At 44.3% G+C, this 24,382-nt stretch overlaps 1 protein-coding gene across 33 annotated transcripts; it reads left to right on the top strand.

Annotated features, from left to right (window-relative positions):
- Positions 1-2,914: 2,914 nt before the first annotated feature.
- On the top strand, positions 2,915-23,892 carry LOC117584420 (myosin heavy chain, muscle). Of its 33 annotated transcripts, none has more exons than XM_034273304.1 (18): positions 2,915-2,929; positions 3,602-3,903; positions 4,577-4,720; positions 5,527-5,910; positions 5,986-6,049; positions 6,119-6,217; positions 8,478-8,581; positions 9,727-10,134; positions 11,706-11,876; positions 12,358-12,947; positions 15,406-15,523; positions 16,117-16,380; positions 17,868-18,077; positions 18,303-19,189; positions 19,783-19,861; positions 20,190-21,365; positions 21,440-22,345; positions 23,729-23,892. In XM_034273304.1, the coding sequence occupies exons 2-18, from the start codon at positions 3,700-3,702 to the stop codon at positions 23,810-23,812; spliced, it is 5,892 nt and encodes a 1,963-aa protein (XP_034129195.1). In that variant the 5' UTR covers positions 2,915-2,929; positions 3,602-3,699; the 3' UTR covers positions 23,813-23,892. The 33 variants fall into 33 exon arrangements, with proteins under 33 accessions (XP_034129195.1, XP_034129194.1, XP_034129192.1 ...); XM_034273303.1 differs by lacking the exon at positions 11,706-11,876 and adding an exon at positions 11,082-11,252; XM_034273301.1 differs by lacking the exons at positions 4,577-4,720; positions 8,478-8,581; positions 11,706-11,876; positions 15,406-15,523; positions 19,783-19,861 and adding exons at positions 4,197-4,340; positions 6,453-6,556; positions 10,521-10,691; positions 13,162-13,279; positions 19,325-19,403.
- Positions 23,893-24,382: the final 490 nt, after the last annotated feature.

Below are 24,382 nucleotides of genomic sequence, written 5' to 3'. Positions count from 1 at the left end.
CAAAAATGTAGCATATTGAAATTTTTGTAATTTACATGCAAATTATGAATATTTTTTGTGTCAGAATTTGACGTTTGTTTATATTTTTGTTGTTGTGGTGTTTTGTTGCTCAATTCTGTTGGCATTTATCATAATTGTCTTTGTCGGCGGACCGGGCGCTTGATAAATGCCCGACAAATCGGGAGAACATGGGTTTCATAAGAATGCATTCGGTATCTGCCAGATACGAAACACTCTTGGGGATTTTAGCATTGAAAGCTGAAGATTTTCGCATTGCTCTGAAGGACGCCGACAACGTTGATTTGATTTGGCATTTCTTCGCTATCGTATCTATATCTAAAGTATCTCTCCGTATCTATGCATCAGTGGCAGATTATCTGAGTATCTGTGTACCCCGAAGTGCATCTGTATGGCCTGTCGCTGGCGCTCGTTTCGTATTCGCATTCGCAATCCCCCTTCTCTCTAGCCCATCGATGTTTTTTTGAAGTTCACATTTTTATTTTTGGCAGACAAGGAATCTCTATGTTTGCACTAGTTCATAGATCATTTCTTGATAGATTTGGGTCTATAGCTTGTCCTTTGTTAACCAAGATCTAGTTCGATCTACCTATCGATCGGTAGTGTTTTTTATTGATCTATTTCCCATGGACAGGCCGAACGAACAGCTGTTGGTATCGTTGGAACTGCTGGCCAGCCACTGAACTGATCGCATCGACGGGGGGCTTATCGTGCGATCGTAAAGTGATCACCGATTAGAAGGAAGAAGCGCAGCACCCACTACTGCTACCTTCTCTTTCGTCTCCCACCCCTCCTCCCCCGATCTGGTGGGAGATCAAATTGGCATTGAGGTGACCAAAAACCAAAACCAGAACAAAAAGCGAAAAATGATCACCGAGAAAAACAAATAAAGAACCCCCACACTACACACATGTGTGTCTGTGTATAAATGATATGTGAAACAAGTAAAAACTAAAGCTTTTCCACACTCAAAGATAAAGAAAAACGATAGAGAGAGAGAGAGAGAGAGATCGAGAGTGAAGGATTTCTTCGTGTCATTGAAATGAATTTGACTCAGGCGTGTGGCCTGTGGCGCTGAGTGGCAGAGCAAGCGAGATAGCTGCCAGCATAGGTGAGCTTCCCCATGCTCACGCAATCGCACGGCAGAAAGCTTTCGGCTCTCACAGCGATCCTGCCCGCGATTGCATCATATGCTCCACTCACACACACACATTGCGATGGATGCCCACTTGCTGGGGGAGACCGAGACCGTTGGTGCTCCCGGTCGCCTCAGCCAATGCTACACTAGACCGAAAAAGGGAGCAAGAAAAAGCGAAACAGAGACGCACACACACACGCACTGGGTGGGGAAGCTTTCATCGAATCGGGCCGGCCATAGGGGAAGCATGGGTATCAAATTGCCCCGTATAAAAGGCAAGTTTACCGGTTGCACGGTTCAGAACGGCTTTCGAGCGCGTAAGTGCAACACCTTTGAATGTGCGATTTCTGATTTTTTGGATATTACCCAGCATCCGCAGCAGCAGTGGCAGTGGCAGTAATCAGCAGCAGCAACGGCAGCAGCACCAGAGTGTATAAGAGATAGCAACAATTTGACCTTTTTGTCAAAAAGAAAAAACCTAAAAAGAATTATTACTACATATACAATTTCCATAAACGAAAGGAAAGAAAAGTGTACGTGTGTGTGTATGTGTGCGTTGTCCTGCCAACAGGATCTACGAAAAGCTTGAAAAACTATCCATCAAATCTGTGACAATACGAACAGTGACCCGGATTACATCGGATTATCGAATCAACTGGATTATAATTAACGCCCCAACCCTAAGAATTCCTTCAGTTAGTTAACCTAACAATTTCTTAGAGTAAATTATGATTTTATGATGATAGGTAACCGGATCGATCATCATTATCTTGTGTAACAGATCAACCAAACCTCACAAAAGTCGTTTATCAGTTGAAGCACTGATGGAAAAGTGACACTATCAAGGATAAAAGAAGTTTATTAGAGGAATGAACAATCATTTCTAGTTTTTTCGCAAAGATCCTTATCGAAAGAAATTAAATTGAATCTTATCCACCATCATATCATATGTCATATATGATCAAATATTTTCAAATTATTCATGCATCAATCAAATATATGTAGAGATTTTGCTAGCTCGAAACAGCCAACTGTTACTTCATCAAGAAAATTAATTGTGGTTCGAAATGCTGTAATAGCGATTTCGAATTACTGGCTAGATGATTTCATACACAAATACCTGTGTGGCAGAGAGAGATATGCGTGGCATACCATACCATCAAATGAAAATACGAGTACAAATAGAATTAGAATTCGAATTCGTTGCCGACTCATACACATGGGCGAAAATATTTCGAATATGTTTTAAAAATAACCAAAGGCATTAGAAAGAGATCGCCTATAGATACGATACATACATATATACATACATATATGTATTTTTCTGTACATACATCTATGTATGCCATGCGGTAGCAAGACGAAAAGCTCCTCAAATCTACCAAATACCAATACATATATAAGATATATATATATATATATCTGTCTGTGTGTGTGTATGGTCTGGCTACCTCTATACTTATGTAGTTTCGAAATAATTTCGAGAATTTTAAAAATAACGCATTCGTTGAAAGTTCGCGTCGCGTCGAATCGAATTGAATCGCATCGGATCGTCGATTGTCGATTGTGTGGATTGTCGAAAATATCGCATATATCGCCAAGCGGTTATACCAGGCGTGCTAAAATTGATCATTGCGATCTTGCAACTCGGTCGTCTTAGAACACGCCTTCATATCGCGATACAGCCAGCCATACAAATACCAAACCGAATTCGCGTGTCGAATTTTCTGGATTTTAAATCCAAAACTTTTGAAGCGGTTATTCCTTGATAGAGTGAGTGTTAACCCAGTGAAAGAAAGTAAAGACAAAGCGGTTCAATAACCGGTTCGGGTTATGCAATCAAAATAATTGCTTCCACAAAGAAAGCAGGAAAATTAGCAGGAAATACTTGAAAATTTGATTGAAAATCGAAATTACGTAACGAATACCAACGCCCCACATAGGCACATCATTGCCTATATACACACACACACATACACACATGCATACATTCGTATATGTGTGGATGTATGGTGTATATGTGTATCGGATCAGTGATCTATATTTAGGCGACAACCCACACAATTCACTTGTTGTCTGTTTATAACAACAACAAAGCAAGTCCTAATTAACTTTGAGGTGTGAAACGAAACGAAATCAAAGGCCGCTCCGCTGCGCTCCAATATCCAATATCCAATATCCGGTTACGGTAACGGGAATTTCGAAACTACCAAACGGGAAAACATGCACATATTTGGATAGAAAAATAGAATTTCGAATACACACACACACATGCTGCTGTTGCCTGCGCCGTGCCGCCGACTGCCACTGCCAAAATGGGTCAAAAGCATAAAAGAAACAACAACAAAAAATCAGTTTTCGAAAAATATCCAAAAATACTCCTGCCGTCTCCAAACCATATCATAATAATATTAAATTGAATTTCTTTTTTTTGTGCCTTTACAGGGAAGTTTTGGGCTTACGACGCGATTGACATATAGAATTTTGAAAAGTCCCAATTTTATTTCTCGAGTTTTTAAGTTTAAAAGCGAAATTTAATCAAGATGCCGAAGCCAGCTCCAAACCAGGAGGATGAAGATCCCACTCCATACCTGTTCGTGTCTCTGGAGCAGAGACGTATCGATCAATCGAAACCCTATGACTCCAAGAAGAGTTGCTGGGTGCCCGACGAGAAGGAGGGCTATCTCCTTGGTGAGATCAAGGCCACCAAGGGCGATATCGTCTCCGTCGGCTTGCCTGGTGGAGAGGTAATGAAATCATATCCATCAAAACAGAAACATCATCCCACAATATTACACAAAATCAACTGAAGCCGGAAGATTGGTTCTTGGAGCTCTTAATTAGGGGACTGTTCCTCATGCAATTGTTTGCAGTTGCCCCTTGCCGAGACCTTTTTTGGTACTACAAAATTGGTTTTGATAATGGGTGAACTTTGAGATGACCCCTGAAGAATGAACCCCAAGAACGACGTTGAATCATGCACACAGAATGAAACTATAGATTTATTTCACCCACACACACACACATCCCATATAAATAGGTAAAAGATTTCAAATCCGAGAAGGTGGAGAAAGTCAATCCACCGAAATTCGAAAAACTAGAAGATATGGCCGACATGACCGTGCTGAACACACCCTGCGTGTTGCACAATCTGCGCCAGCGTTACTATGCTAAGCTCATCTACGTAAGTTCTCCACTGTCAGAGACTCACTAATGTATGGGTTTCCTCTTCTTTTCGGTCTCTTCTCTCAACCTCAAAAAACCGAACCGCTAACCTAACGCCTAACCAACAACAAAATGTACAAAAAAAACCAAACCTAACAATTGGGCGGGAATCGAACCAAAACAATAACTAAAACAAAACTGAACCGAACCGAACCAAACCAAACCGAACTGAACGGACAATCGAAATGATAACAGTCCCGAGACTTCAAGAAAGATCAGCTGCAGCAGGTGAACCCTCCAAAATACGAAAAAGCCGAGGATATGTCCAACTTGACATACCTTAACGATGCCTCTGTGCTCCATAACTTGAGACAGAGATACTACCACAAGCTCATCTATGTAAGTAATTGCCGTACCGGTATGGCAATATATCGTCTATAAGGACCGAGTTCCATGTTACCTAACCCCAATGCTTATCGAAACACTCACCCAACCTCTCCAACCTTATCGAAATTCTATTTATGTTCTATTCGGAAAACAAAAATCCCAAAAACAAAGCTTGAAGTTTATTAATGCAAAACAAGAAAAAGAAGTAGAATACTAACAACATGTATGTTCCTCATGATCAACACAAGAACCATAAATGTCATACCAAGAAAGCCCCAAAAATCATAACTCCAGCTAAAAACTGCCATTCCTGTGATGTTTGCACTAACTTGGCTTCTACTAAACCGAAAGTTGGCCGTCCAGTCAGATGAACCACACACTGGAGACAAAAGCGGTTCCCACATCCACCACACACCCAAAATACACACTGGAAGCGGAAGCTGAAAAATCCACACCAAGATCATCAATCATTTCCCACACAACCACAAAATGAAAACTTTAAACAAGTATCCAAAAAAACCATCGTAGTTAGTTTGTTACTTATAATAAAAAACAAAAACCCAAAACACCAAAAACTGGTAGACCAAAAGACAAACAAACTGTTACTAAAAAAACAACGTTTAGCTATACGAATTTAACTCTTTCTGTCCACGGTGAAGGGCTCTCCAAAAAGAGATTATATTCAAATCTTCTGGAGAAGCCCAAAAGCCGCCACTAATTTTCCTGATTTAATGCTAACAAAAGAAAAATCACAGTCGTTGAGCCACAGCATTAATCACAAAATTCTATCCATTCCACTCTCTTGATGCATGAAATAGACCTACTCCGGTCTTTTCTGCGTTGCCATCAATCCTTACAAGCGCTACCCCGTGTATACCAACCGTTGCGCTAAGATGTACCGTGGCAAGCGCCGTAATGAGGTGCCACCCCATATTTTCGCCATCTCTGACGGTGCCTACGTCGACATGTTGACCAACCACGTGAATCAATCTATGTTGATCACCGGTGAGTCTGGTGCTGGTAAGACTGAGAACACGAAGAAGGTCATTGCGTACTTCGCCACTGTTGGCGCTTCCACCAAGAAGGAGGATCCCGATGCAAAGAAGAAGGGCTCCCTGGAAGATCAGGTTGTGCAGACCAATCCCGTGCTTGAAGCTTTCGGTAACGCCAAGACCGTGCGTAACGATAACTCCTCTCGTTTCGTAAGTACCTTAGAAACTCAGCTCTCAATCCCTCCTGAAACAGCATATTGAGATTTACATTTTCTTGTGTCCCAGGGTAAATTCATCCGTATCCATTTCGGCCCCACTGGCAAGCTGGCTGGTGCTGATATTGAGACCTGTAAGTTGTCATCAACATATAAAAGACTTGACAACATGCTTTGACACACGAATCGTATTCTTATTACAGATCTGCTGGAGAAGGCCCGTGTCATCTCCCAGCAGTCCCTGGAGCGATCCTACCACATCTTCTACCAGATCATGTCTGGCTCCGTTGCCGGTGTTAAAGGTATAAAAACGATCAACATGCATCAGACCATCCTCAACCATTCTCCATCCAGACAATCATCGATCGATCCTCTATATCTGAATCTGTTTTAGTTGTTGTTTAGGTTCTACACCACACGAACACAAAACATACACTGAAACACACACCACACAAAAAAACATACTGAAAACTGAATAATTGATCTACTTTCTATATATCCAATCCCATTTGTATCTCCTATAATGTATCTGTTTAGACATTTGTCTGTTGAGCGAAAACATCTACGATTACCACATTGTCTCCCAGGGCAAGGTCACTGTAGCCAGTATCGATGATTCTGAGGAGTTCAATCTCACAGATGTAATTGTCCCCTTCAATATTTCATTCTAAATTGTCGTTATTTATATTGTTGGCCTAAACCTAGATATTATTATTAATCCATATTTGAGCAAATCATTTATCTATTATCTATTGTAGTTGGTTAACTATTATTCTATATTCTATTCTATTTTTTTTTTTTGCGTATTGCTATATCGTATCGTATATATTGTTGAAAACAATCTTAGGCCACACACTTTCTGCTGCTTAGCTGTAGCTGAATACACTCCAAACACCATCCAGAGCAACGGATAATTGGAATTTGTAGAAGGCTTACTTAGAGTAGCGCGCTCCCATCCCACCCAGATCCAACCATCCATCTATCCTGAGTACACCGAAAAACTTTAACACATTCCACATACCCGACTAATATCGAGCTGTCTAAGGAAAACATTATTAAATATGATTTTCTTTACCTTTTCCATACAAATCCCCACAACCCCACACTTCATAACAATCGTTTAATGTTGTTCGGAAATGGATACACATATATATCGTGTATATGTTTGATTATAAAGATTACTGCCTGCTATCGAACAACATTTACGACTATCGCATTGTCTCGCAAGGCAAAACAACCATCCCAAGTGTCAACGATGGCGAGGAATGGCTCGCCGTGGATGTAAGACCATACAGGACATGGTTTCTTATATGCATAGACTACCACCGCACTACCATCTCAATATCATAACCCTCTCTAGCCAGAACCAATCTCTGGAATATTCACAAAAAACTTCTCAATTGTTGTGTCATCAATGTTGTATCCGTACAAAAATCAAATCAATGTCCTATCCAAAATTCATAATGCTTATCCAAATCAATAGCTAAAGCCAGCCAAATGCCCAACTAAACTCTAAACAAAATCTAAAACATAATGAACTAAAATTCTTAAGAAATATTCGTGGAAAGTAGCATCGTAGGTAGGTTTAGGGATCCGATTCAAACACACACACAGACACATAGACACATAGACACAGACAATTTGAAACACGAAAAATATTTATGGAGTATCTTTATTTAAAATCGCGTAACTAGAAATGGTATTTCTTACCCAACATATTGGTGATTATCCCGGCATATGCCAGGGCAAAACGCGGATACCCGGTGTCAACGATGGTGAAGAATTTGAGTTAACTGACGTAAGTTATGGTGCAGGTCCGTGTCTCCCCCCTCCAAGTGTTGAACCCGCACAAAAATCCAATGGAACTTTTGTATAAAGATCTCTTCTCTATCAATTATATATTCTACAATTTTTATTTGTATTCTTTATGTACACCATTGAAGTTGTTCGACGATTGATCCAAACACGTTCTGATCGATTTTCTCTCTCACTCTGCAGTGATGGCTATGATATCTTGTATATATGGTTAACTTTCCAGTGTTATTCCGGAATTATCTTGAGTTATTGCGCTCTCTATCCACCACTCACTATCTCCAGCTCTCTCTTATTCTACCCATTCTATTCTTACCAAAACCAAATGTAGTTTTGCACCTCCAAACCGCCTGTACCATACACCAATCTAGCCGCCGCTACTCTAGTCCCAAATCCAAGTCCAAGTCCCAGCTGGGAGCAGGAAGGATCTCTGTACAGTGCCTTAGTTAACACCAAAATTCAGAATCTATTCACTTGACACCGGGTAGTACTCGTACTGAAAAATGCCATGAGATGCCCGCTCCTGGCTGGGAATAATTGCACAAGGTTTTAATCCGTAATCCAAATCTATTTATGCACAGTTAAACATAAGCAAAAACACACACTCACACACAGAGACACACATACACATTACAAAAGTATGAGTTAAGAAAGCAAAAAAATACCCAGACATATCCCAGACTTAGAGCATAAGTTTTGTTCTTCTCGCTAAACCAAAGAAAACCTTCTCTCCGACTATTGCAAATGTAGACATGTGCTTCCTCTCTGATAACATTTACGACTACTTCAACGTATCCCAGGGTAAAGTTACTGTACCCAGTATCGATGACGGTGAGGAGTTCCAGATGGCAGATGTAAGTGGTCGTCGAAACAGATCTACACACCGCACACTGTACACTCTACACTCCACACTGAACACTGAACACTGAACACACCCACAATCACACACCCAACAAAAACCCTCAATTATGATCTATGAATGCATATGATATCGGCACTGTCTGAACGACGAAAGGAACCGATGAGCTACTACACTTTACCCAACTCCAACACCTCCACCACACACACACACAGCAACAAAAAACAGAAATCTTTTGTGTGTTTATGTGATTTCTTTTCTTACTGTGTTTTCTATATATATCTTTTTTTTTGTGGTTACCCAAGTTTCCTATTCGTTTCCTAAGACCTTCTTGGTCTCAAATTGGAATGCTCAATCTAGAGTAAGATTCGATTGAATGCCCCACACAAAAATGAAAGCATCCCCAAGGGATGTACTTGTACTTAATACGAATGCCCCGACAACATTGATTCTGGTGTTGTCCTCAACATATTTTTGGACTGAACCTTTTTGCCTGGAATGTAAATGCATCATGTTTATCCTAAGATATATAAATCCTTTACATAGTTTATAGATATTACTGAGTGTGTGTGTACAGCTCTAGACTTGTAGCGGAAGCGTACATATCCTCAACTTGAACCCGATTGTATCTAAAACTCTTCTTGTGTGTCACGGCCCCAGACAGACTGGATTAGCCGACAGACTTATGCTCGAATAGGTTAAGAACTCAGCACGTGAATCCCTCCTCCATATTGAAGCGACCCCAGACCAAAAATCGCCCCCAGATTTCTACTGTGTTATGTTAGCGATAAGTTCACCCGGCAATCCACGAGTTACCCAACGATTCCGGAATACATAAGTCACCTGGTAAACCTATCAATGTATAGTAGCACCCGTAGGTCTTACTAACCCCAGCGCTACTTGATCTATTCTATGCTACCTTTTGGTAATTATTAGTGAACTGTTTGCACGTTTGCATGTCACTCTAGACATAAGCTACACTCAACCACAAAAGAAAGAAAAAATGCTCTAAAAAAAAAACAATGAAAAACCAACAAAATAATGCTATCAAAAATGCCATTAACGAAAATTGATGGACACAAATGTTTCGCGTACTAAAGTCTCATATTTAATTCTACCCAAAAAATCTTCCGTATATAGCAAGCTTTCGATATCTTGGGCTTCACCAAGCAGGAGAAGGAGGATGTGTACAGGATCACCGCCGCTGTCATGCATATGGGTGGCATGAAGTTCAAGCAACGTGGTCGCGAGGAGCAGGCTGAGCAGGATGGTGAGGAGGAGGGTGGCCGTGTGTCGAAGCTGTTCGGCTGCGACCCCGCTGAGCTGTACAAGAACTTGCTCAAGCCCCGCATCAAGGTCGGTAACGAGTTCGTCACCCAGGGCCGTAACGTCCAGCAGGTCAGCAACTCGATCGGTGCTCTGTGCAAGGGTGTCTTCGATCGTCTGTTCAAGTGGCTGGTGAAGAAGTGTAACGAGACTCTGGACACCAAGCAGAAGCGTCAACATTTCATTGGTGTGCTGGATATTGCTGGTTTCGAGATCTTCGACGTAAGTATCGGACTGATCCAAAGACTTGGCTGGCCACGGATACGCCATGGGTTCATTTCGATGTATCCCCTGGTAGATCATGGCTAGTTGTGGCCGCTAAATCCCACCAACTATGGCTCATTTCCATGACTGTGGTTGGGGGGATTTACAGCCGGACCTGCTAACACGTCTCTCAACAGTCAGTTTAGGGGTAAAGGGCATTCAGAATCAGTATGGGTTTAGGTGCACTCACTCTTCGCACAAGCACACTCACAGATCAACAAATTTACACCACTCAACTATACTTCATGGCACCATAGAGTATCTCTATCTCTCTCTCTCTCTATCTCCCAAAAAACGATCACTATAATTGTTCTGTAAATATTCCCCTTCAACTTGCGATGTAGTACAACGGCTTCGAGCAATTGTGTATTAACTTCACCAACGAGAAGTTGCAACAGTTCTTTAACCATATCATGTTCGTCATGGAACAAGAGGAATACAAGAAGGAGGGTATTAACTGGGACTTTATCGATTTCGGTATGGACTTGCTGGCCTGTATCGATCTCATTGAAAAGGTGCTTACAACAAAAAGAAACCTCCAAATCCTTCTCTTTGTCAAGTTTTCTCTATTCTCTATATATATTTTTGTGTCTTGTATGTCTCTCAAATGTTATGTTATGCTATGTTATGTTATGTTATGTTTTAGCAACAAAAAAGAAAAGAAAAGAAACTGAAACGAAAAAAACAGCAAGAAGCCTTATAAGGGGGTTCCTCCAGAGTGATCACAGGTAAACGGAGAATGCCAAATCAGTGTGAAGCGAATGTCAGGGCATCTTTTTCTTATATCCAGCATCCCTCCCCCCCCGCCCCAAAAGCACTCTTTGTTAAATGCAAGATATATGTACTCACCTCACCAAATTCACTCCAATCCAATCCAATGCAATTGCAAATCGGTAACAAAATAGTACAACGGTTTCGAGCAACTGTGTATTAACTTCACCAACGAGAAGTTGCAACAATTCTTCAACCATCACATGTTCGTTTTGGAGCAAGAAGAATACAAGAGGGAAGGCATCGACTGGGCCTTCATCGATTTCGGTATGGACTTGTTGGCCTGTATCGATTTGATTGAAAAGGTTCGTCTCCCCCATTCCATGCCATCAACAAAACTGTTCCGCCTACAGCTCGTATTTGCCTCTATTCTATGATATCTAGAAGTATAAGTATTATTTTAACTGCCACCCCACCACAACTGGCAAATCATCTAGAACTGATGATCCCAGCTGGCTGGGGGGTTTCCATCTTTTTTATGTACGTATTTATATTGTTACAGTCAAGCGGAGAAGTGCGCCCATAAGCGTTATCCAACTCCAAGTACTCGTACTCGTAGTTTTTGCCAAGCACCCATGCACCCATGCACCCATATTATCTCATTTATATCCATAGAAAGTTTCAAGGGGAATACCAGTACCAAAGAAAACAAACAGTAACTAACACAATGAAACTGAAATGCATTTGATACAAAAACCATACAGAAACTAACCATAGCCTATATATTATGTTACATATTGTTCCGTTCCACAATCTAGTACAACGGTTTCGAACAATTATGCATCAATTTCACTAACGAAAAACTGCAACAATTCTTCAACCATCACATGTTCGTTTTGGAACAAGAAGAGTATCAGCGCGAGGGCATCGAATGGACGTTCATTGATTTCGGCATGGACCTGCAAATGTGTATCGATCTGATCGAAAAGGTACAGACACGGCCATAACTATCTTGTCACAGCAGATAGCCCAAGCTGACCAACACCAAACCAACGACACATATGATTGCCATAAGATGCACCTCAGTACTTATATCTAATCTAAAGTAATCTGTTATTAACACTTTAGTCATAAGATCGCCTAAAGCTATAGCTAAACAAGCATCAACTCCTAATGCATTTGCATTTTAGCGACAAAAATCTAACGACAACTAACGACGGGTAAGTTCTATGTACTAATTGTAGTACTGTCTAGTTCTAGTTCTAGTTCTAGTTCTAGTTCTAGTTCTAGTTGAGCGTCTTGTGGCTTCAAAAACTACTCGTATAAACAACAACAACAAAAACTCAACTATTTAATATCTACTTTATGTTCTTTGCGTGCTTGCCTACTAGAGAAACTTTTAATGCCGCTCCACTCGATCAATGAGGGTATAACTAACTTGTGGATATTCTTGTGTTATTTTACCAACAGCCTATGGGTATCCTGTCCATCCTGGAGGAAGAGTCTATGTTCCCCAAGGCTACCGATCAGACCTTCTCGGAGAAGCTGACCAATACCCATTTGGGCAAGTCCGCTCCATTCCAGAAGCCAAAGCCCCCAAAGCCCGGCCAGCAGGCTGCCCACTTTGCCATTGGCCATTATGCCGGCTGTGTGTCCTACAACATCACCGGTTGGTTGGAGAAGAACAAGGATCCCCTCAACGACACTGTCGTCGATCAGTTCAAGAAGTCTCAGAACAAGCTGCTGATCGAAATCTTCGCCGATCATCCCGGACAGTCGGGCGGCGGTGAACAGGCCAAGGGTGGTCGCGGCAAGAAGGGCGGTGGCTTCGCTACCGTCTCCTCTGCCTACAAGGAGCAGTTGAACAGCTTGATGGCCATTCTGCGCTCGACCCAACCTCATTTCGTCCGTTGCATCATTCCCAACGAGATGAAGCAGCCTGGTCTCGTCGATGCTCACTTGGTCATGCACCAGCTGACTTGTAACGGTGTGCTTGAAGGTATCCGTATTTGCCGTAAGGGCTTCCCCAACAGGATGGTCTACCCTGACTTCAAAATGCGGTAAGTTCGAAACTCTAAAGTAGTTTAAGCCACACTCTTATCTTACACCTAGACATATTTACCATAGTTTCAGTTAGTTTATATCTAGCAAAAAAAAAAAAACACTTTGACTTAGAAGTCACTTTGTATATACACTAGGGGACACCACTTGTAGCTTAACTTGGACTACTCTTAGCTTTAATCTATAATTAACTTGTAAATTATTCAACTATAGTTACATGATTCTGGCCCCAGCCATCATGACAGCCGAAAAGTTGGCCAAGAATGCGGCCGGCAAGTGTCTGGAAGCCGTCGGACTGGATCCCGATATGTATCGCATTGGTCACACCAAGGCACGCATACAACCTCCTATTAAATGTCCTCTATAAATGTCCTTGTATATCCAAGCCGAAGAATGTCCCACCATTCCAATTGTACCAATTACCTCTCTCTGTATGTACCATGTACCAAGTACCATGTACCATGTACCAACAAATATTCCAGTGCTCCAGTTGCAGTTCCAGTGCTGTGCCCATGTTAGGTGTAGTCTTCGTTGTAGCACGATACTATCTGTTATTTGTACATCTCGAATCAAAACCGAACATTCTACATTCCGACAGGTACCAAATTCTGAACCCACGCGGCATTAAGGATCTCGAAGATCCCAAGAAAGCCTCCAAGGTTCTGCTTGAGTCCACCGAGCTGAGCGATGACCTTTACCGTCTGGGTCATACCAAGGCATGAATAAGTTCCACCCTCTTTAAATTAAAACGCTTAATCTGGCCATTTTCAAATTTGAAATTCAACAAACAAAAAAAAAAACAACACTTATGAGTGGATGGCTCACAACTGTACTTGTATTTTCTGTGTAGTCAATAATCTTTTGATTTGTGGGGTGTGGCAAATGCTCGAGAAACCTCTACGAGAGAGCAGTAAAGGTCACACCCAAAAAAACACTTTACATATACACCCCACACACACACACACACACACAAACACGCCAAAGAGTGGACACAACTGTACCGATTCAGGGTGCATTTCATTCAATTGATCTCTCACCGTATTACAGCTATCAAATTCTGAATCCAGCCGGCATTGTTGGCATCGAGGATGCCAAGAAGTGTGGCAGCATACTTTTGGAGTCCACCGGACTGGATCCCGATATGTACCGCATTGGACACACTAAGGCAGAGTCACATTCTGATCTATCCGAAATTATGCTCATGCATTCTCTCTCCTTGAACTATCTTAAATATCTTTCTGAATTCCCCCGCTCCACAAACAAGTTGTTTTGATATTTCTATCTACTTCCCCCACACATGAGAAGCATCAACTGCTCAATCTCGCTCTTGCTCTCTCTTTCAATATAATTGAACTTTACTCGTATGTCAAAAGCCACGTACAGAGGCTATACGAGTCTCAAATTACAACCAAACCCACCACAGATTTCAGGCGTCCTTTAGGAAAACAGTCACAGAACTTTACTAGGGGCGCTACCTTCTCTTTTGTTTGATCTCCCCACGATCCCTTAAACCTAAACTAAACATAGATACACACCCTACACACACACACACACACACACACACAGATACAAATGTACCACCCCCCAGCATGGGTTCGAAAGTTTATTCGTAGAGTTTTTACCCCAATTTTGAAGGATGATTCTTTGAATTCGATTTAAGATCAACTGTATATAACCATAGAATATAAGCTAGACATACTAACCCCCCACCTAGTTATCTATACATTGTAGCATTTGATTTGAATGTTTTGATTGATTGACTTCATAATGAACATATGCAGCTACCAAATCCTGAACCCCAAGGGTATCAAGGGTATTGAGGATCCCAAGAAATGCACGAAGATCCTCATCGAATCGACCGAATTGGCCGAAGATCAATACCGTCTGGGTAACACAAAGGCACGCACAACCAAACTATTCTCTACACAATCTCTCAAAAAATACTTCAAAAACATACACTTTTGTCTATGGCTCTGATCACTGATGACCAGACACACACATTACAGAACAACACACACACACTTGCACTTGCACCCCATAAACACACACACACACACGCAGAATCGAACCTGGTTTCGGGGTGTGCAAAAACCAAGCAAAAAGCTTAGAGTACTCTCTGAACCGGGAATGATACTGTGTGCGCATGTCCTTCTCAGTATCTCTACTTTCTCTTTCACTGATTGTGGCCTGAATATAGTATATAAGAAATAAGGACACATCCCCACCCAGAACACTTCTGAAACCTTTACAAAAAAGGACACAGTACACATATCCCATACCTAGATCCATCTCCCCAACCGATTGGTGTTAGATTTGACTCTAATTTACCCTAGTCTGTAGTTAATGAACCTAATCCAATTCTAAATCCAAATTTAGTTAGTATTTATGCACCAATATTAACCAATTCGTTTGATACATAATAATACAACCATTAAAACTACAACAAACTCCATACAGCTACAAGATCATGTGCCCCAAGCAATTGCAGGGCGTTGACAAAGACAAAAAGGCCACTGATATAATCATTAAATTTATCGATCTGCCCGAAGATCAATACCGTTTGGGTAACACAAAGGTATATGCCAGACAATATATCTCACACACACACAAAAACAAACATCCTGTGCACGCTTTTACCTCCTGGACTCAACCCTTTGCCAGCCTATCCCCGAGCCAACCCCGGACAAATGTCAGCTGCTAGTACACAGCTCTGGTCCAGGTGTGTTGGCTTTGGGTGTGGCCAGGTCTGGGGCTCTGATCTAGAGGTCACACACATGCCTCTGAGTGTCTCTTCAACTGCAATCCGTGTCCACATCTGCATCTGTGTCATCATCTGCATCAATGTTTACTAACCTCATCGATGCATCTCTTTACTAAGAACTCTCTCTATAGAATAGTCATAAATGTTATGTGTTATTTGTCTTGTTCTTGTCTTGTTTTTGTCGTTTTTCCTGTATACGTTGTGTTGTTGTTCAAACCATCCATCCTCTATCTATCCCAGTTCAACCTGTCCAAAAGTGTTTTTGAAGAATCGCTTAAGCAACGACTAAAAAAAGAAAAATGAAAAAAAATCTGCTTAGTGCACGCGCTCTTCGATCGTTAGAATGGACAGAAAAACTAACCTATTATCTTCCCCTTGCCCATAAAATCCCTTTGACCATATAATAGGTGTTCTTCCGCGCCGGTGTCCTGGGTCAGATGGAGGAGTTCCGTGATGAGCGTCTGGGCAAGATCATGTCCTGGATGCAGGCATGGGCTCGTGGTTACCTGTCCCGCAAGGGCTTCAAGAAGCTCCAGGAACAGCGCGTCGCCCTCAAGGTTGTCCAGCGCAATCTGCGCAAGTACCTGCAGCTCCGTACCTGGCCATGGTACAAACTGTGGCAGAAGGTCAAGCCCCTCCTCAACGTCAGCCGTATCGAGGATGAGATTGCCGTGAGTATACAAAAAAAAAAAGATGTCTAAAGATCCTCATAGCTGCTGTGGTTCGACTGCCGTACAAGATGGCTTGGCTTTTGATTGTGAACTTGGCCAAAACAGTTGCCAGTGACAATCAAGTGGCGAGTCAGAGTAGCCCTGGCATGTCCATTCCATTCGGTAGGTAGTCCTCCACTCTCTCTCTCTCTCTCGCTCATTGTCTGCGGTAATTGGATGAGTCGCAGCAGCTGCACACACGTCAAATCATCATTTGTAGGTCTTATTTTAGCCAATCGCCATAAACATTTTAAGTTTGTTATGCCGAGGCAAAATTCTTGTGCTTAATTAAGCGCACAAAACTTAATACCTGCAGCACGGACATGCAACGAGCCACCCACTCACAGCTGCCCGAACATATCGATCGATACGATCTAATTCCCATTGCTGTTCGGTTAAGCCAAAAATAGATGCTGTCATAATCTAGGCACTTTAGCGAGCAAGTTTTTGGCTGGAATCTAACAAATGCCCTGCCGTACATATTTGTACATACATTTAATGTACATAATATGTATCTTTCATGTACAGAATAATTATGAATTGCAAATGTGTTCTATTCTTGGCCCTGCCACATAGCTCAATTCTGTTATTTTTTTTTTAAAGAGCCACAATTAGTTTGCCAATTAGCTTGCTAATTAAATAATAAAAAATGCCAAGAGCCTAGCGCCAAGTATAGTTCCCGATCATGATCACGATGAGTAATTATGTACACAGCATCGCACATACATAGATGAGAATTTGTATACAATCTGCTGATCTGATTGTATATATAGATACGGGAGTGGGTTGGGAGATGCTGTACACCTGCTGGCCCGCCGCACAAGTGCGAATTGATAGGCCCCAGAGGCTAGCAATTTCTGAATTATGATGGCTGCCTGACTGCCTCATAGCCAAGGCGATTACACAAACACACACACACACACACACACACATGGCATGCCACGCCATGCCATACCATGCCACACAGTGGCAGCTGCTGCTGCTCTGCTCAAGCTCTTGGGTATGCGTGCGTTGGGGCGTTTTTGCTAATTTTATAGCCAAGTGGCCCAGTGCATTCGTGGCAGCCATTCCAGTTGTATTTGACCAGTCGCCGTCGCGGTAACGCGTACCACAAAAACGAAACCCCCTGAAACGAAGCGAAGCATAAGCCAAGTGCCCACAGTCTCTGTAGTCTCTAAAGTGAATCTCTAGCAATGGCCGATGAAAAGAAAACCAAGAAAACGAAAAAATCCAGCGAAGCCACCACACCCAGTGCCAGTGAGGAGCCAGCAGCAGCAGCTGCAGAAGCGGCTCCTCCCACAGAAAATCCTGATGCAGCGGCAGCTGCTCCTGCTCCTGCCGCAGCAGAATCCACGCCAGTCGAACCACCAGCACAGCCAGAGGCTGCCATAGCCAGTGATAGTGGAAATGCCCCAACTAATCCCAAAAATGCCTCTAATGACTTGCAGCGTCTGGAGGAGAAGGCCAAGAAGGCTGAGGAACTGCACGCCGCTGAAGTGAAAGTGCGCAAGGAGCTGGAGGTGCTCAACGCCAAACTGTTGGCTGAGAAGACCGCCCTGCTGGACTCCCTGTCCGGCGAGAAGGGTGCCCTGCAGGACTACCAGGAGCGCAACTCCAAGCTGCAGGCCCAGAAGAACGACCTCGAGAACCAGCTGCGCGTAAGTACCATCCACCATGGCCAATCCATTGATGGCATCAATCCAAAAAGCACAAAACTGCCAAACACCAAATCGATCAAATCAAATCGAGCGTGAAAATTGCTCTCGACTATTTCGAGGCAATTGCGCAAATTGCTAAAAATGGAATGGGCCAATCATCACAGCCATCATTTATACACCCGCTAATCCCATATACTCTTTCGCTCTCTCTCTTGCCCTCTGTAGGACATCCAAGAGCGCCTGACTCAGGAGGAAGATGCCCGCAACCAGCTGTTCCAGCAGAAGAAGAAGGCCGATCAGGAGATCTCTGGCCTGAAGAAGGACATTGAGGATATGGAGCTGAACATCCAGAAGGCCGAGCAGGACAAGGCCACCAAGGATCACCAGATCCGCAACTTGAACGACGAGATCGCCCACCAGGACGAGCTCATCAACAAGCTGAACAAGGAGAAGAAGATGCAGGGCGAGACCAACCAGAAGACCGGTGAGGAGCTGCAGTCCGCCGAGGACAAGATCAACCACTTGAACAAGGTTAAGGCCAAGCTCGAGCAGACCCTCGATGAGCTCGAGGACTCGCTGGAGCGCGAGAAGAAGGTCCGCGGCGATGTGGAGAAGGGCAAGCGCAAGGTTGAGGGAGACCTCAAGCTCACCCAGGAGGCTGTCTCCGATCTGGAGCGCAACAAGAAGGAGCTCGAGCAGGCGATCCAGCGCAAGGACAAGGAACTGTCCTCCATCACCGCCAAGCTGGAAGATGAGCAGGTCGTCGTTGGCAAGCACCAGCGCCAGATCAAGGAGCTGCAGGCCCGCATCGAGGAGCTGGAGGAGGAGGTCGAGGCCGAGCGTCAGGCCCGCGCCAAGGCTGAGAAGCAGCGCGCCGATCTTGCCCGCGAACTCGAGGAATTGGGCGAGCGTCTGGAGGAGGCTGGCGGTGCCACCTCTGCCCAGATTGAGCTCAACAAGAAGCGCGAGGCCGAGCTCAGCAAGCTCCGCCGCGATCTTGAGGAGGCCAACATCCAGCACGAGTCCACCCTGGCTAACCTGCGCAAGAAGCACAACGATGCCGTTGCCGAGATGGCCGAACAGGTCGATCAGCTCAACAAGCTGAAGGCTAAGTAAGTACCGATTAAAGATCTCCTCGAATTTCGCCAGCTTTTTTCAGGTGCAACCAATCCGACGGAGACTCGAGACTCGAGACACGTCCTTAACTTCAATTGATCTCTTGCTCTTTTTATCACATTGCCATCTAGGGCCGAGCACGATCGCCAGACTTGCCACAACGAGTTGAATCAGACTCGTACCGCCTGCGATCAGTTGGGTCGCGATAAGGTAATATGTAGCGATCACAAGCATCCAATCCGCACCAAAGATTGGGTGCTTTGTGCTCCACACATATCTGAATACGAGTACACATCACTGTAAACTGTACACTGAACACCAAGCATGTTCCAACCAAAAGCTCCACACAACTACGTACAAGAAACAACGTCTGTGTGACCCACTATGTCTCTCTCTCTCTCTATGTATAACAAACGATAAAGAAAAGGTCTCTCAATAGGATACGAATTTGGACAACGATCAGTTTGCAGCTCGCTCGCTTCTCGCCTCTGCTCTACTTTCTATTTTGTATATCCCCCCACACACTCAGAACAAAAACTAACACGTGCAAAACCATTTTGTGTCTACTCTATCTATCTGTTTAAACCAGGGCTGAGAAGGAGAAGAACGAGTACTACGGCCAGTTGAACGATCTGCGCTCCGGTGTTGACCACATTACCAACGAGAAGGTATTCAAATTGATTCATTCCTTTGCTCGCTCTCTCATCGATTAGCCGCTGTAAATTAAATGCTGAAAGTTATATATTTTGTGTATAGTCAACGAAAAACAAAAAAAAAAAACAAACCAGAAACCAGACCTCGAAGAACCCCTGTAAAAGTACCACTAAAACGACCCACAAAAACTAAAGTAATCTGCCCGCTTGACTTACTAAACCCAATCCTTGTACAGAACAACCTTACACGAAAACCAAGGTGCCAAACACCACTCAAGACAAAAGAGAAAACCCACCCAAGCCCGAGACTAAATCCCCCAAAATTTGTTGAACCTTTGAACAGGCTGCCCAGGAGAAGATCGCCAAGCAGCTGCAGCACACCCTCAACGAGGTGCAGTCCAAATTGGATGAGACCAACAGGACCCTCAACGACTTCGATGCCAGCAAGAAGAAGCTGTCCATTGAGAACTCCGACCTGCTCCGCCAGTTGGAGGAGGCCGAGTCCCAGGTGTCTCAGCTGTCCAAGATCAAGATCTCCCTGACCACCCAGCTGGAGGATACCAAGCGTCTCGCCGACGAGGAGTCCCGCGAGCGTGCCACCCTTCTGGGCAAGTTCCGCAACCTGGAGCACGACCTCGACAACCTGCGCGAACAGGTTGAGGAGGAGGCCGAGGGCAAGGCTGATTTGCAGCGTCAATTGAGCAAGGCCAACGCCGAGTCCCAGATCTGGCGCAGCAAGTACGAGTCCGATGGCGTTGCCCGCTCTGAGGAGCTGGAGGAGGCCAAGCGCAAGCTGCAGGCCCGTCTCGCCGAGGCTGAGGAGACCATCGAGTCCCTTAACCAGAAGTGCATTGGCCTGGAGAAGACCAAGCAGCGTCTGTCCACCGAAGTCGAGGATCTCCAGCTGGAGGTCGATCGTGCCAACGCCATTGCCAATGCCGCCGAGAAGAAGCAGAAGGCATTCGACAAGATCATCGGCGAGTGGAAGCTCAAGGTCGACGATTTGGCCGCTGAGCTGGATGCCTCCCAGAAGGAGTGCCGCAACTACTCCACCGAACTGTTCCGTCTGAAGGGTGCCTACGAGGAGGGCCAGGAGCAGCTGGAGGCTGTGCGTCGTGAGAACAAGAACTTGGCTGATGAGGTCAAGGATCTGCTCGACCAGATCGGTGAGGGTGGCCGCAACATCCATGAGATCGAGAAGGCACGCAAGCGCCTGGAAGCCGAGAAGGATGAGCTCCAGGCCGCTTTGGAGGAGGCTGAGGCCGCCCTCGAGCAGGAGGAGAACAAGGTGCTGCGCGCCCAGCTGGAGCTGTCCCAGGTCCGCCAGGAGATCGATCGCCGCATCCAGGAGAAGGAAGAGGAATTCGAGAACACCCGCAAGAACCACCAGCGCGCCTTGGACTCCATGCAAGCCTCCCTCGAGGCTGAGGCCAAGGGCAAGGCTGAGGCCCTGCGCATGAAGAAGAAGCTGGAGGCTGACATTAACGAGCTGGAGATTGCTCTGGATCATGCCAACAAGGTGGGTTCCACATTAAATCTCTCTCTGCCTCAATTTATATTTATACATTTCGATTCCTTTGCTTTCCTTTGCAGGCTAACGCCGAGGCCCAGAAGAACATCAAGCGTTACCAGCAACAGCTGAAGGACATCCAGACCGCCCTTGAGGAGGAGCAGCGCGCCCGTGACGATGCCCGTGAACAGCTGGGTATCTCTGAGCGTCGTGCCAACGCTCTCCAGAACGAACTGGAGGAGTCTCGCACTCTGCTGGAGCAGGCCGATCGCGGCCGTCGCCAGGCCGAGCAGGAGCTGGCCGATGCCCACGAACAGCTGAACGAGGTGTCCGCCCAGAATGCCTCCATCTCCGCTGCCAAGAGGAAGCTCGAGTCTGAGCTGCAGACCCTGCACTCTGACCTGGATGAGCTCCTGAACGAGGCCAAGAACTCCGAGGAGAAGGCCAAAAAGGCAATGGTTGATGCCGCCCGCCTGGCCGATGAGCTGCGCGCCGAGCAGGATCATGCCCAGACCCAGGAGAAATTGAGGAAGGCCCTTGAGCAGCAGATCAAGGAACTGCAGGTCCGTCTGGATGAGGCTGAGGCCAATGCCCTTAAGGGCGGCAAGAAGGCCATCCAGAAGTTGGAGCAGCGCGTCCGCGAGCTCGAGAACGAGCTGGACGGTGAGCAGAGGAGACACGCCGATGCCCAGAAGAACTTGCGCAAGAGCGAGCGCCGCATCAAGGAGCTGAGCTTCCAGTCCGAGGAGGACCGCAAGAACCACGAGCGCATGCAGGATCTGGTCGATAAGCTGCAACAGAAGATCAAGACATACAAGAGGCAGATCGAGGAGGCCGAGGAAATCGCCGCCCTCAACCTGGCCAAATTCCGCAAGGCTCAGCAGGAGCTTGAGGAGGCCGAGGAGCGTGCCGATCTGGCCGAGCAGGCCATCAGCAAATTCCGCGCCAAGGGACGTGCCGGTTCTGTCGGTCGTGGTGCCAGCCCAGCGGTAAGTTCTCTCAAGCCAATCACACATCTACATTGACCACTGACCCTCTGACCCGATTACCCCATTACCCCATTACCCTCTGACCCCATTGAAACTTCACTCACTCGACCAGTGTACACTGAGCTACCATTGTGCTTTATATAGCCACCATATCACTCTTTATCTGCCCAGATCAACCGGTTTGAATAATGTGTATAAATATATATTTTTCCCTTTCATATATTGCGCGATACGCTCTGCTTGTTCGTCACTGCTCGTCCACAAAATAAATAAATAAATAAATAAAAAAAGATTTAAATTTGAGGCACAACCACCACGAGAAAATAAAACCAAAACAATTTCTATATAGCGATCCACATATTGGTTCATTTACGATAATGAGAGAACAAAAACATGCAAAGAGAATTATAGCTTATAAGAATTATTATAAAATAAATACTTAAATAATAACATAGATGCATCATACGACATTCGCTAGATGAGAAAATATCTAATTAGAGGCAACCAGAACCCAGACCCAAACCAATCAGTCACGGCAACCACAGCAAAACGGCAAAGGATCAATCGAAAGATCATCGAAAAAGCAAATCACGTACCAACCAAAAATGCGTTCATTTTGACAGAAAAGAAAGAGAAAAAAACTACAAAAAAAAAGATTCAGTTAACAGCAGCTTAATCAATCGACTTTGCTTATACTCTACAACCATTTTGCATACAAATTTACAAAAAGAAAAGCACACACTATTCTTCCACTATATTATTAAAACAAACAAAATATCAAATATGTATTTGTACATGTGTACTGCAGCCGACAGCGTCCAAGGGTGGCCGCCAAAGAGGCGCGCTGCTGGAGCAGTAGAAACTTTCTTGAAACATTTGTAAGTGGAACGTGTTCGTTCTCGTTCTCGTTCTCGTTCTCTCTCTCTCGCTCGTTCACGTCCTGTCTTGTTCTCGTTGTGTCGAATCTCCCAAACTTCCCCCAACAGCGCCCCACCCACAGACAGACGCAGCTCATTAAGTGCTCTCACTCTCTCTCTCATTCGTTGGTTCGTTCAAGCTCATTCGTTACGTTTTGTCGTCGTTCGTCAAGCGCTATCTCGTTCATACTCGTTACTCGTCTTCGATCATTACCCCGTTATGACACTCGCTCGGCGAGCACTTACGTACAGTCGTCATTACAGTTTTTGTATTACTCTCCTCTCTCCTGCCGACCGGCCCACTACATAACTGCAGGCTGGCAGGCCATTCGTTCGTTCTCGTTCTTTCCCAATCAGTTTGTCCAACTTGGAGACTTGTACCCACTGACCCCAAGCCCCAGCATGATTGAATATAAAACTTATATGGAGCTTATAACTAATTATAACTTATCTTTCTCTCCCTTAGCCCCGTGCGACGTCCGTTCGGCCACAATTCGACGGATTGGCTTTCCCACCAAGATTCGACCTTAACCCTGAAAACGAATTCTAAATGCCATTTCATTTTTTAATTTATTTTAAATGATATTTCATAATGATTATGTTTATGATTTTAATTTAATTTCTTAATTTAAAAACAAAAATAATAAAACTATAACAAAATATATATCGAAAACGACGGGAGGCAAACAACAACAGCAACAACAACAACAACCAAATGCACTTAGGCAAAAAGAAGCAAAAACCAAAACCAAATAACAACAACAACAAAAAGAACAATCGATTACAATCGATAACAGACATAAGTCCATTGTGTAGCATCACTGGGTATATCAGGCTATTGTGTAAGCGCGACATTTGCTCCGGGACACTGCTCGCGAGACCTGTATTTGTATTTGTATTTATATATTTTTATACAACTTTCGAAATGCATTCAACCAACAACCATCATCATGAGAAAGAAATCTTGAAGCGATAGCCCCGTCAAAGGCCTCGCAGTAGTGTCCGCCAGGAAATGTCCGCACCCCCCCATCAACCCCCTATGTTCGAATATTGTTCAATAAATGTATTCTCAATATTTGTTATACGGACTAGACAGACTGACCGTATACACATAATTGCT

The sequence above is a fragment of the Drosophila guanche genome, unplaced genomic scaffold (assembly GCF_900245975.1).
Source record: "Drosophila guanche unplaced genomic scaffold, DGUA_6, whole genome shotgun sequence".
Classification (NCBI taxonomy): domain Eukaryota; kingdom Metazoa; phylum Arthropoda; class Insecta; order Diptera; family Drosophilidae; genus Drosophila; species Drosophila guanche.
The sequence above is the reverse complement of the archived record's forward strand: the minus strand, read 5'-3'. Positions and strand labels throughout refer to the sequence as shown.

Excerpts from the sequence above, each read along its gene's own strand:
- LOC117584420 (XM_034273304.1), top strand. The coding sequence starts at position 3,700 with ATGCCGAAGCCAGCTCCAAACCAGGAGGATGAAGATCCCACTCCATAC. Across the intron at positions 6,050-6,118 it reads TGGTGCTGATATTGAGACCT|ATCTGCTGGAGAAGGCCCGT; the intron begins GTAAGTTGTCAT and ends TTCTTATTACAG. Across the intron at positions 11,877-12,357 it reads GTATCGATCTGATCGAAAAG|CCTATGGGTATCCTGTCCAT; the intron begins GTACAGACACGG and ends TTTTACCAACAG.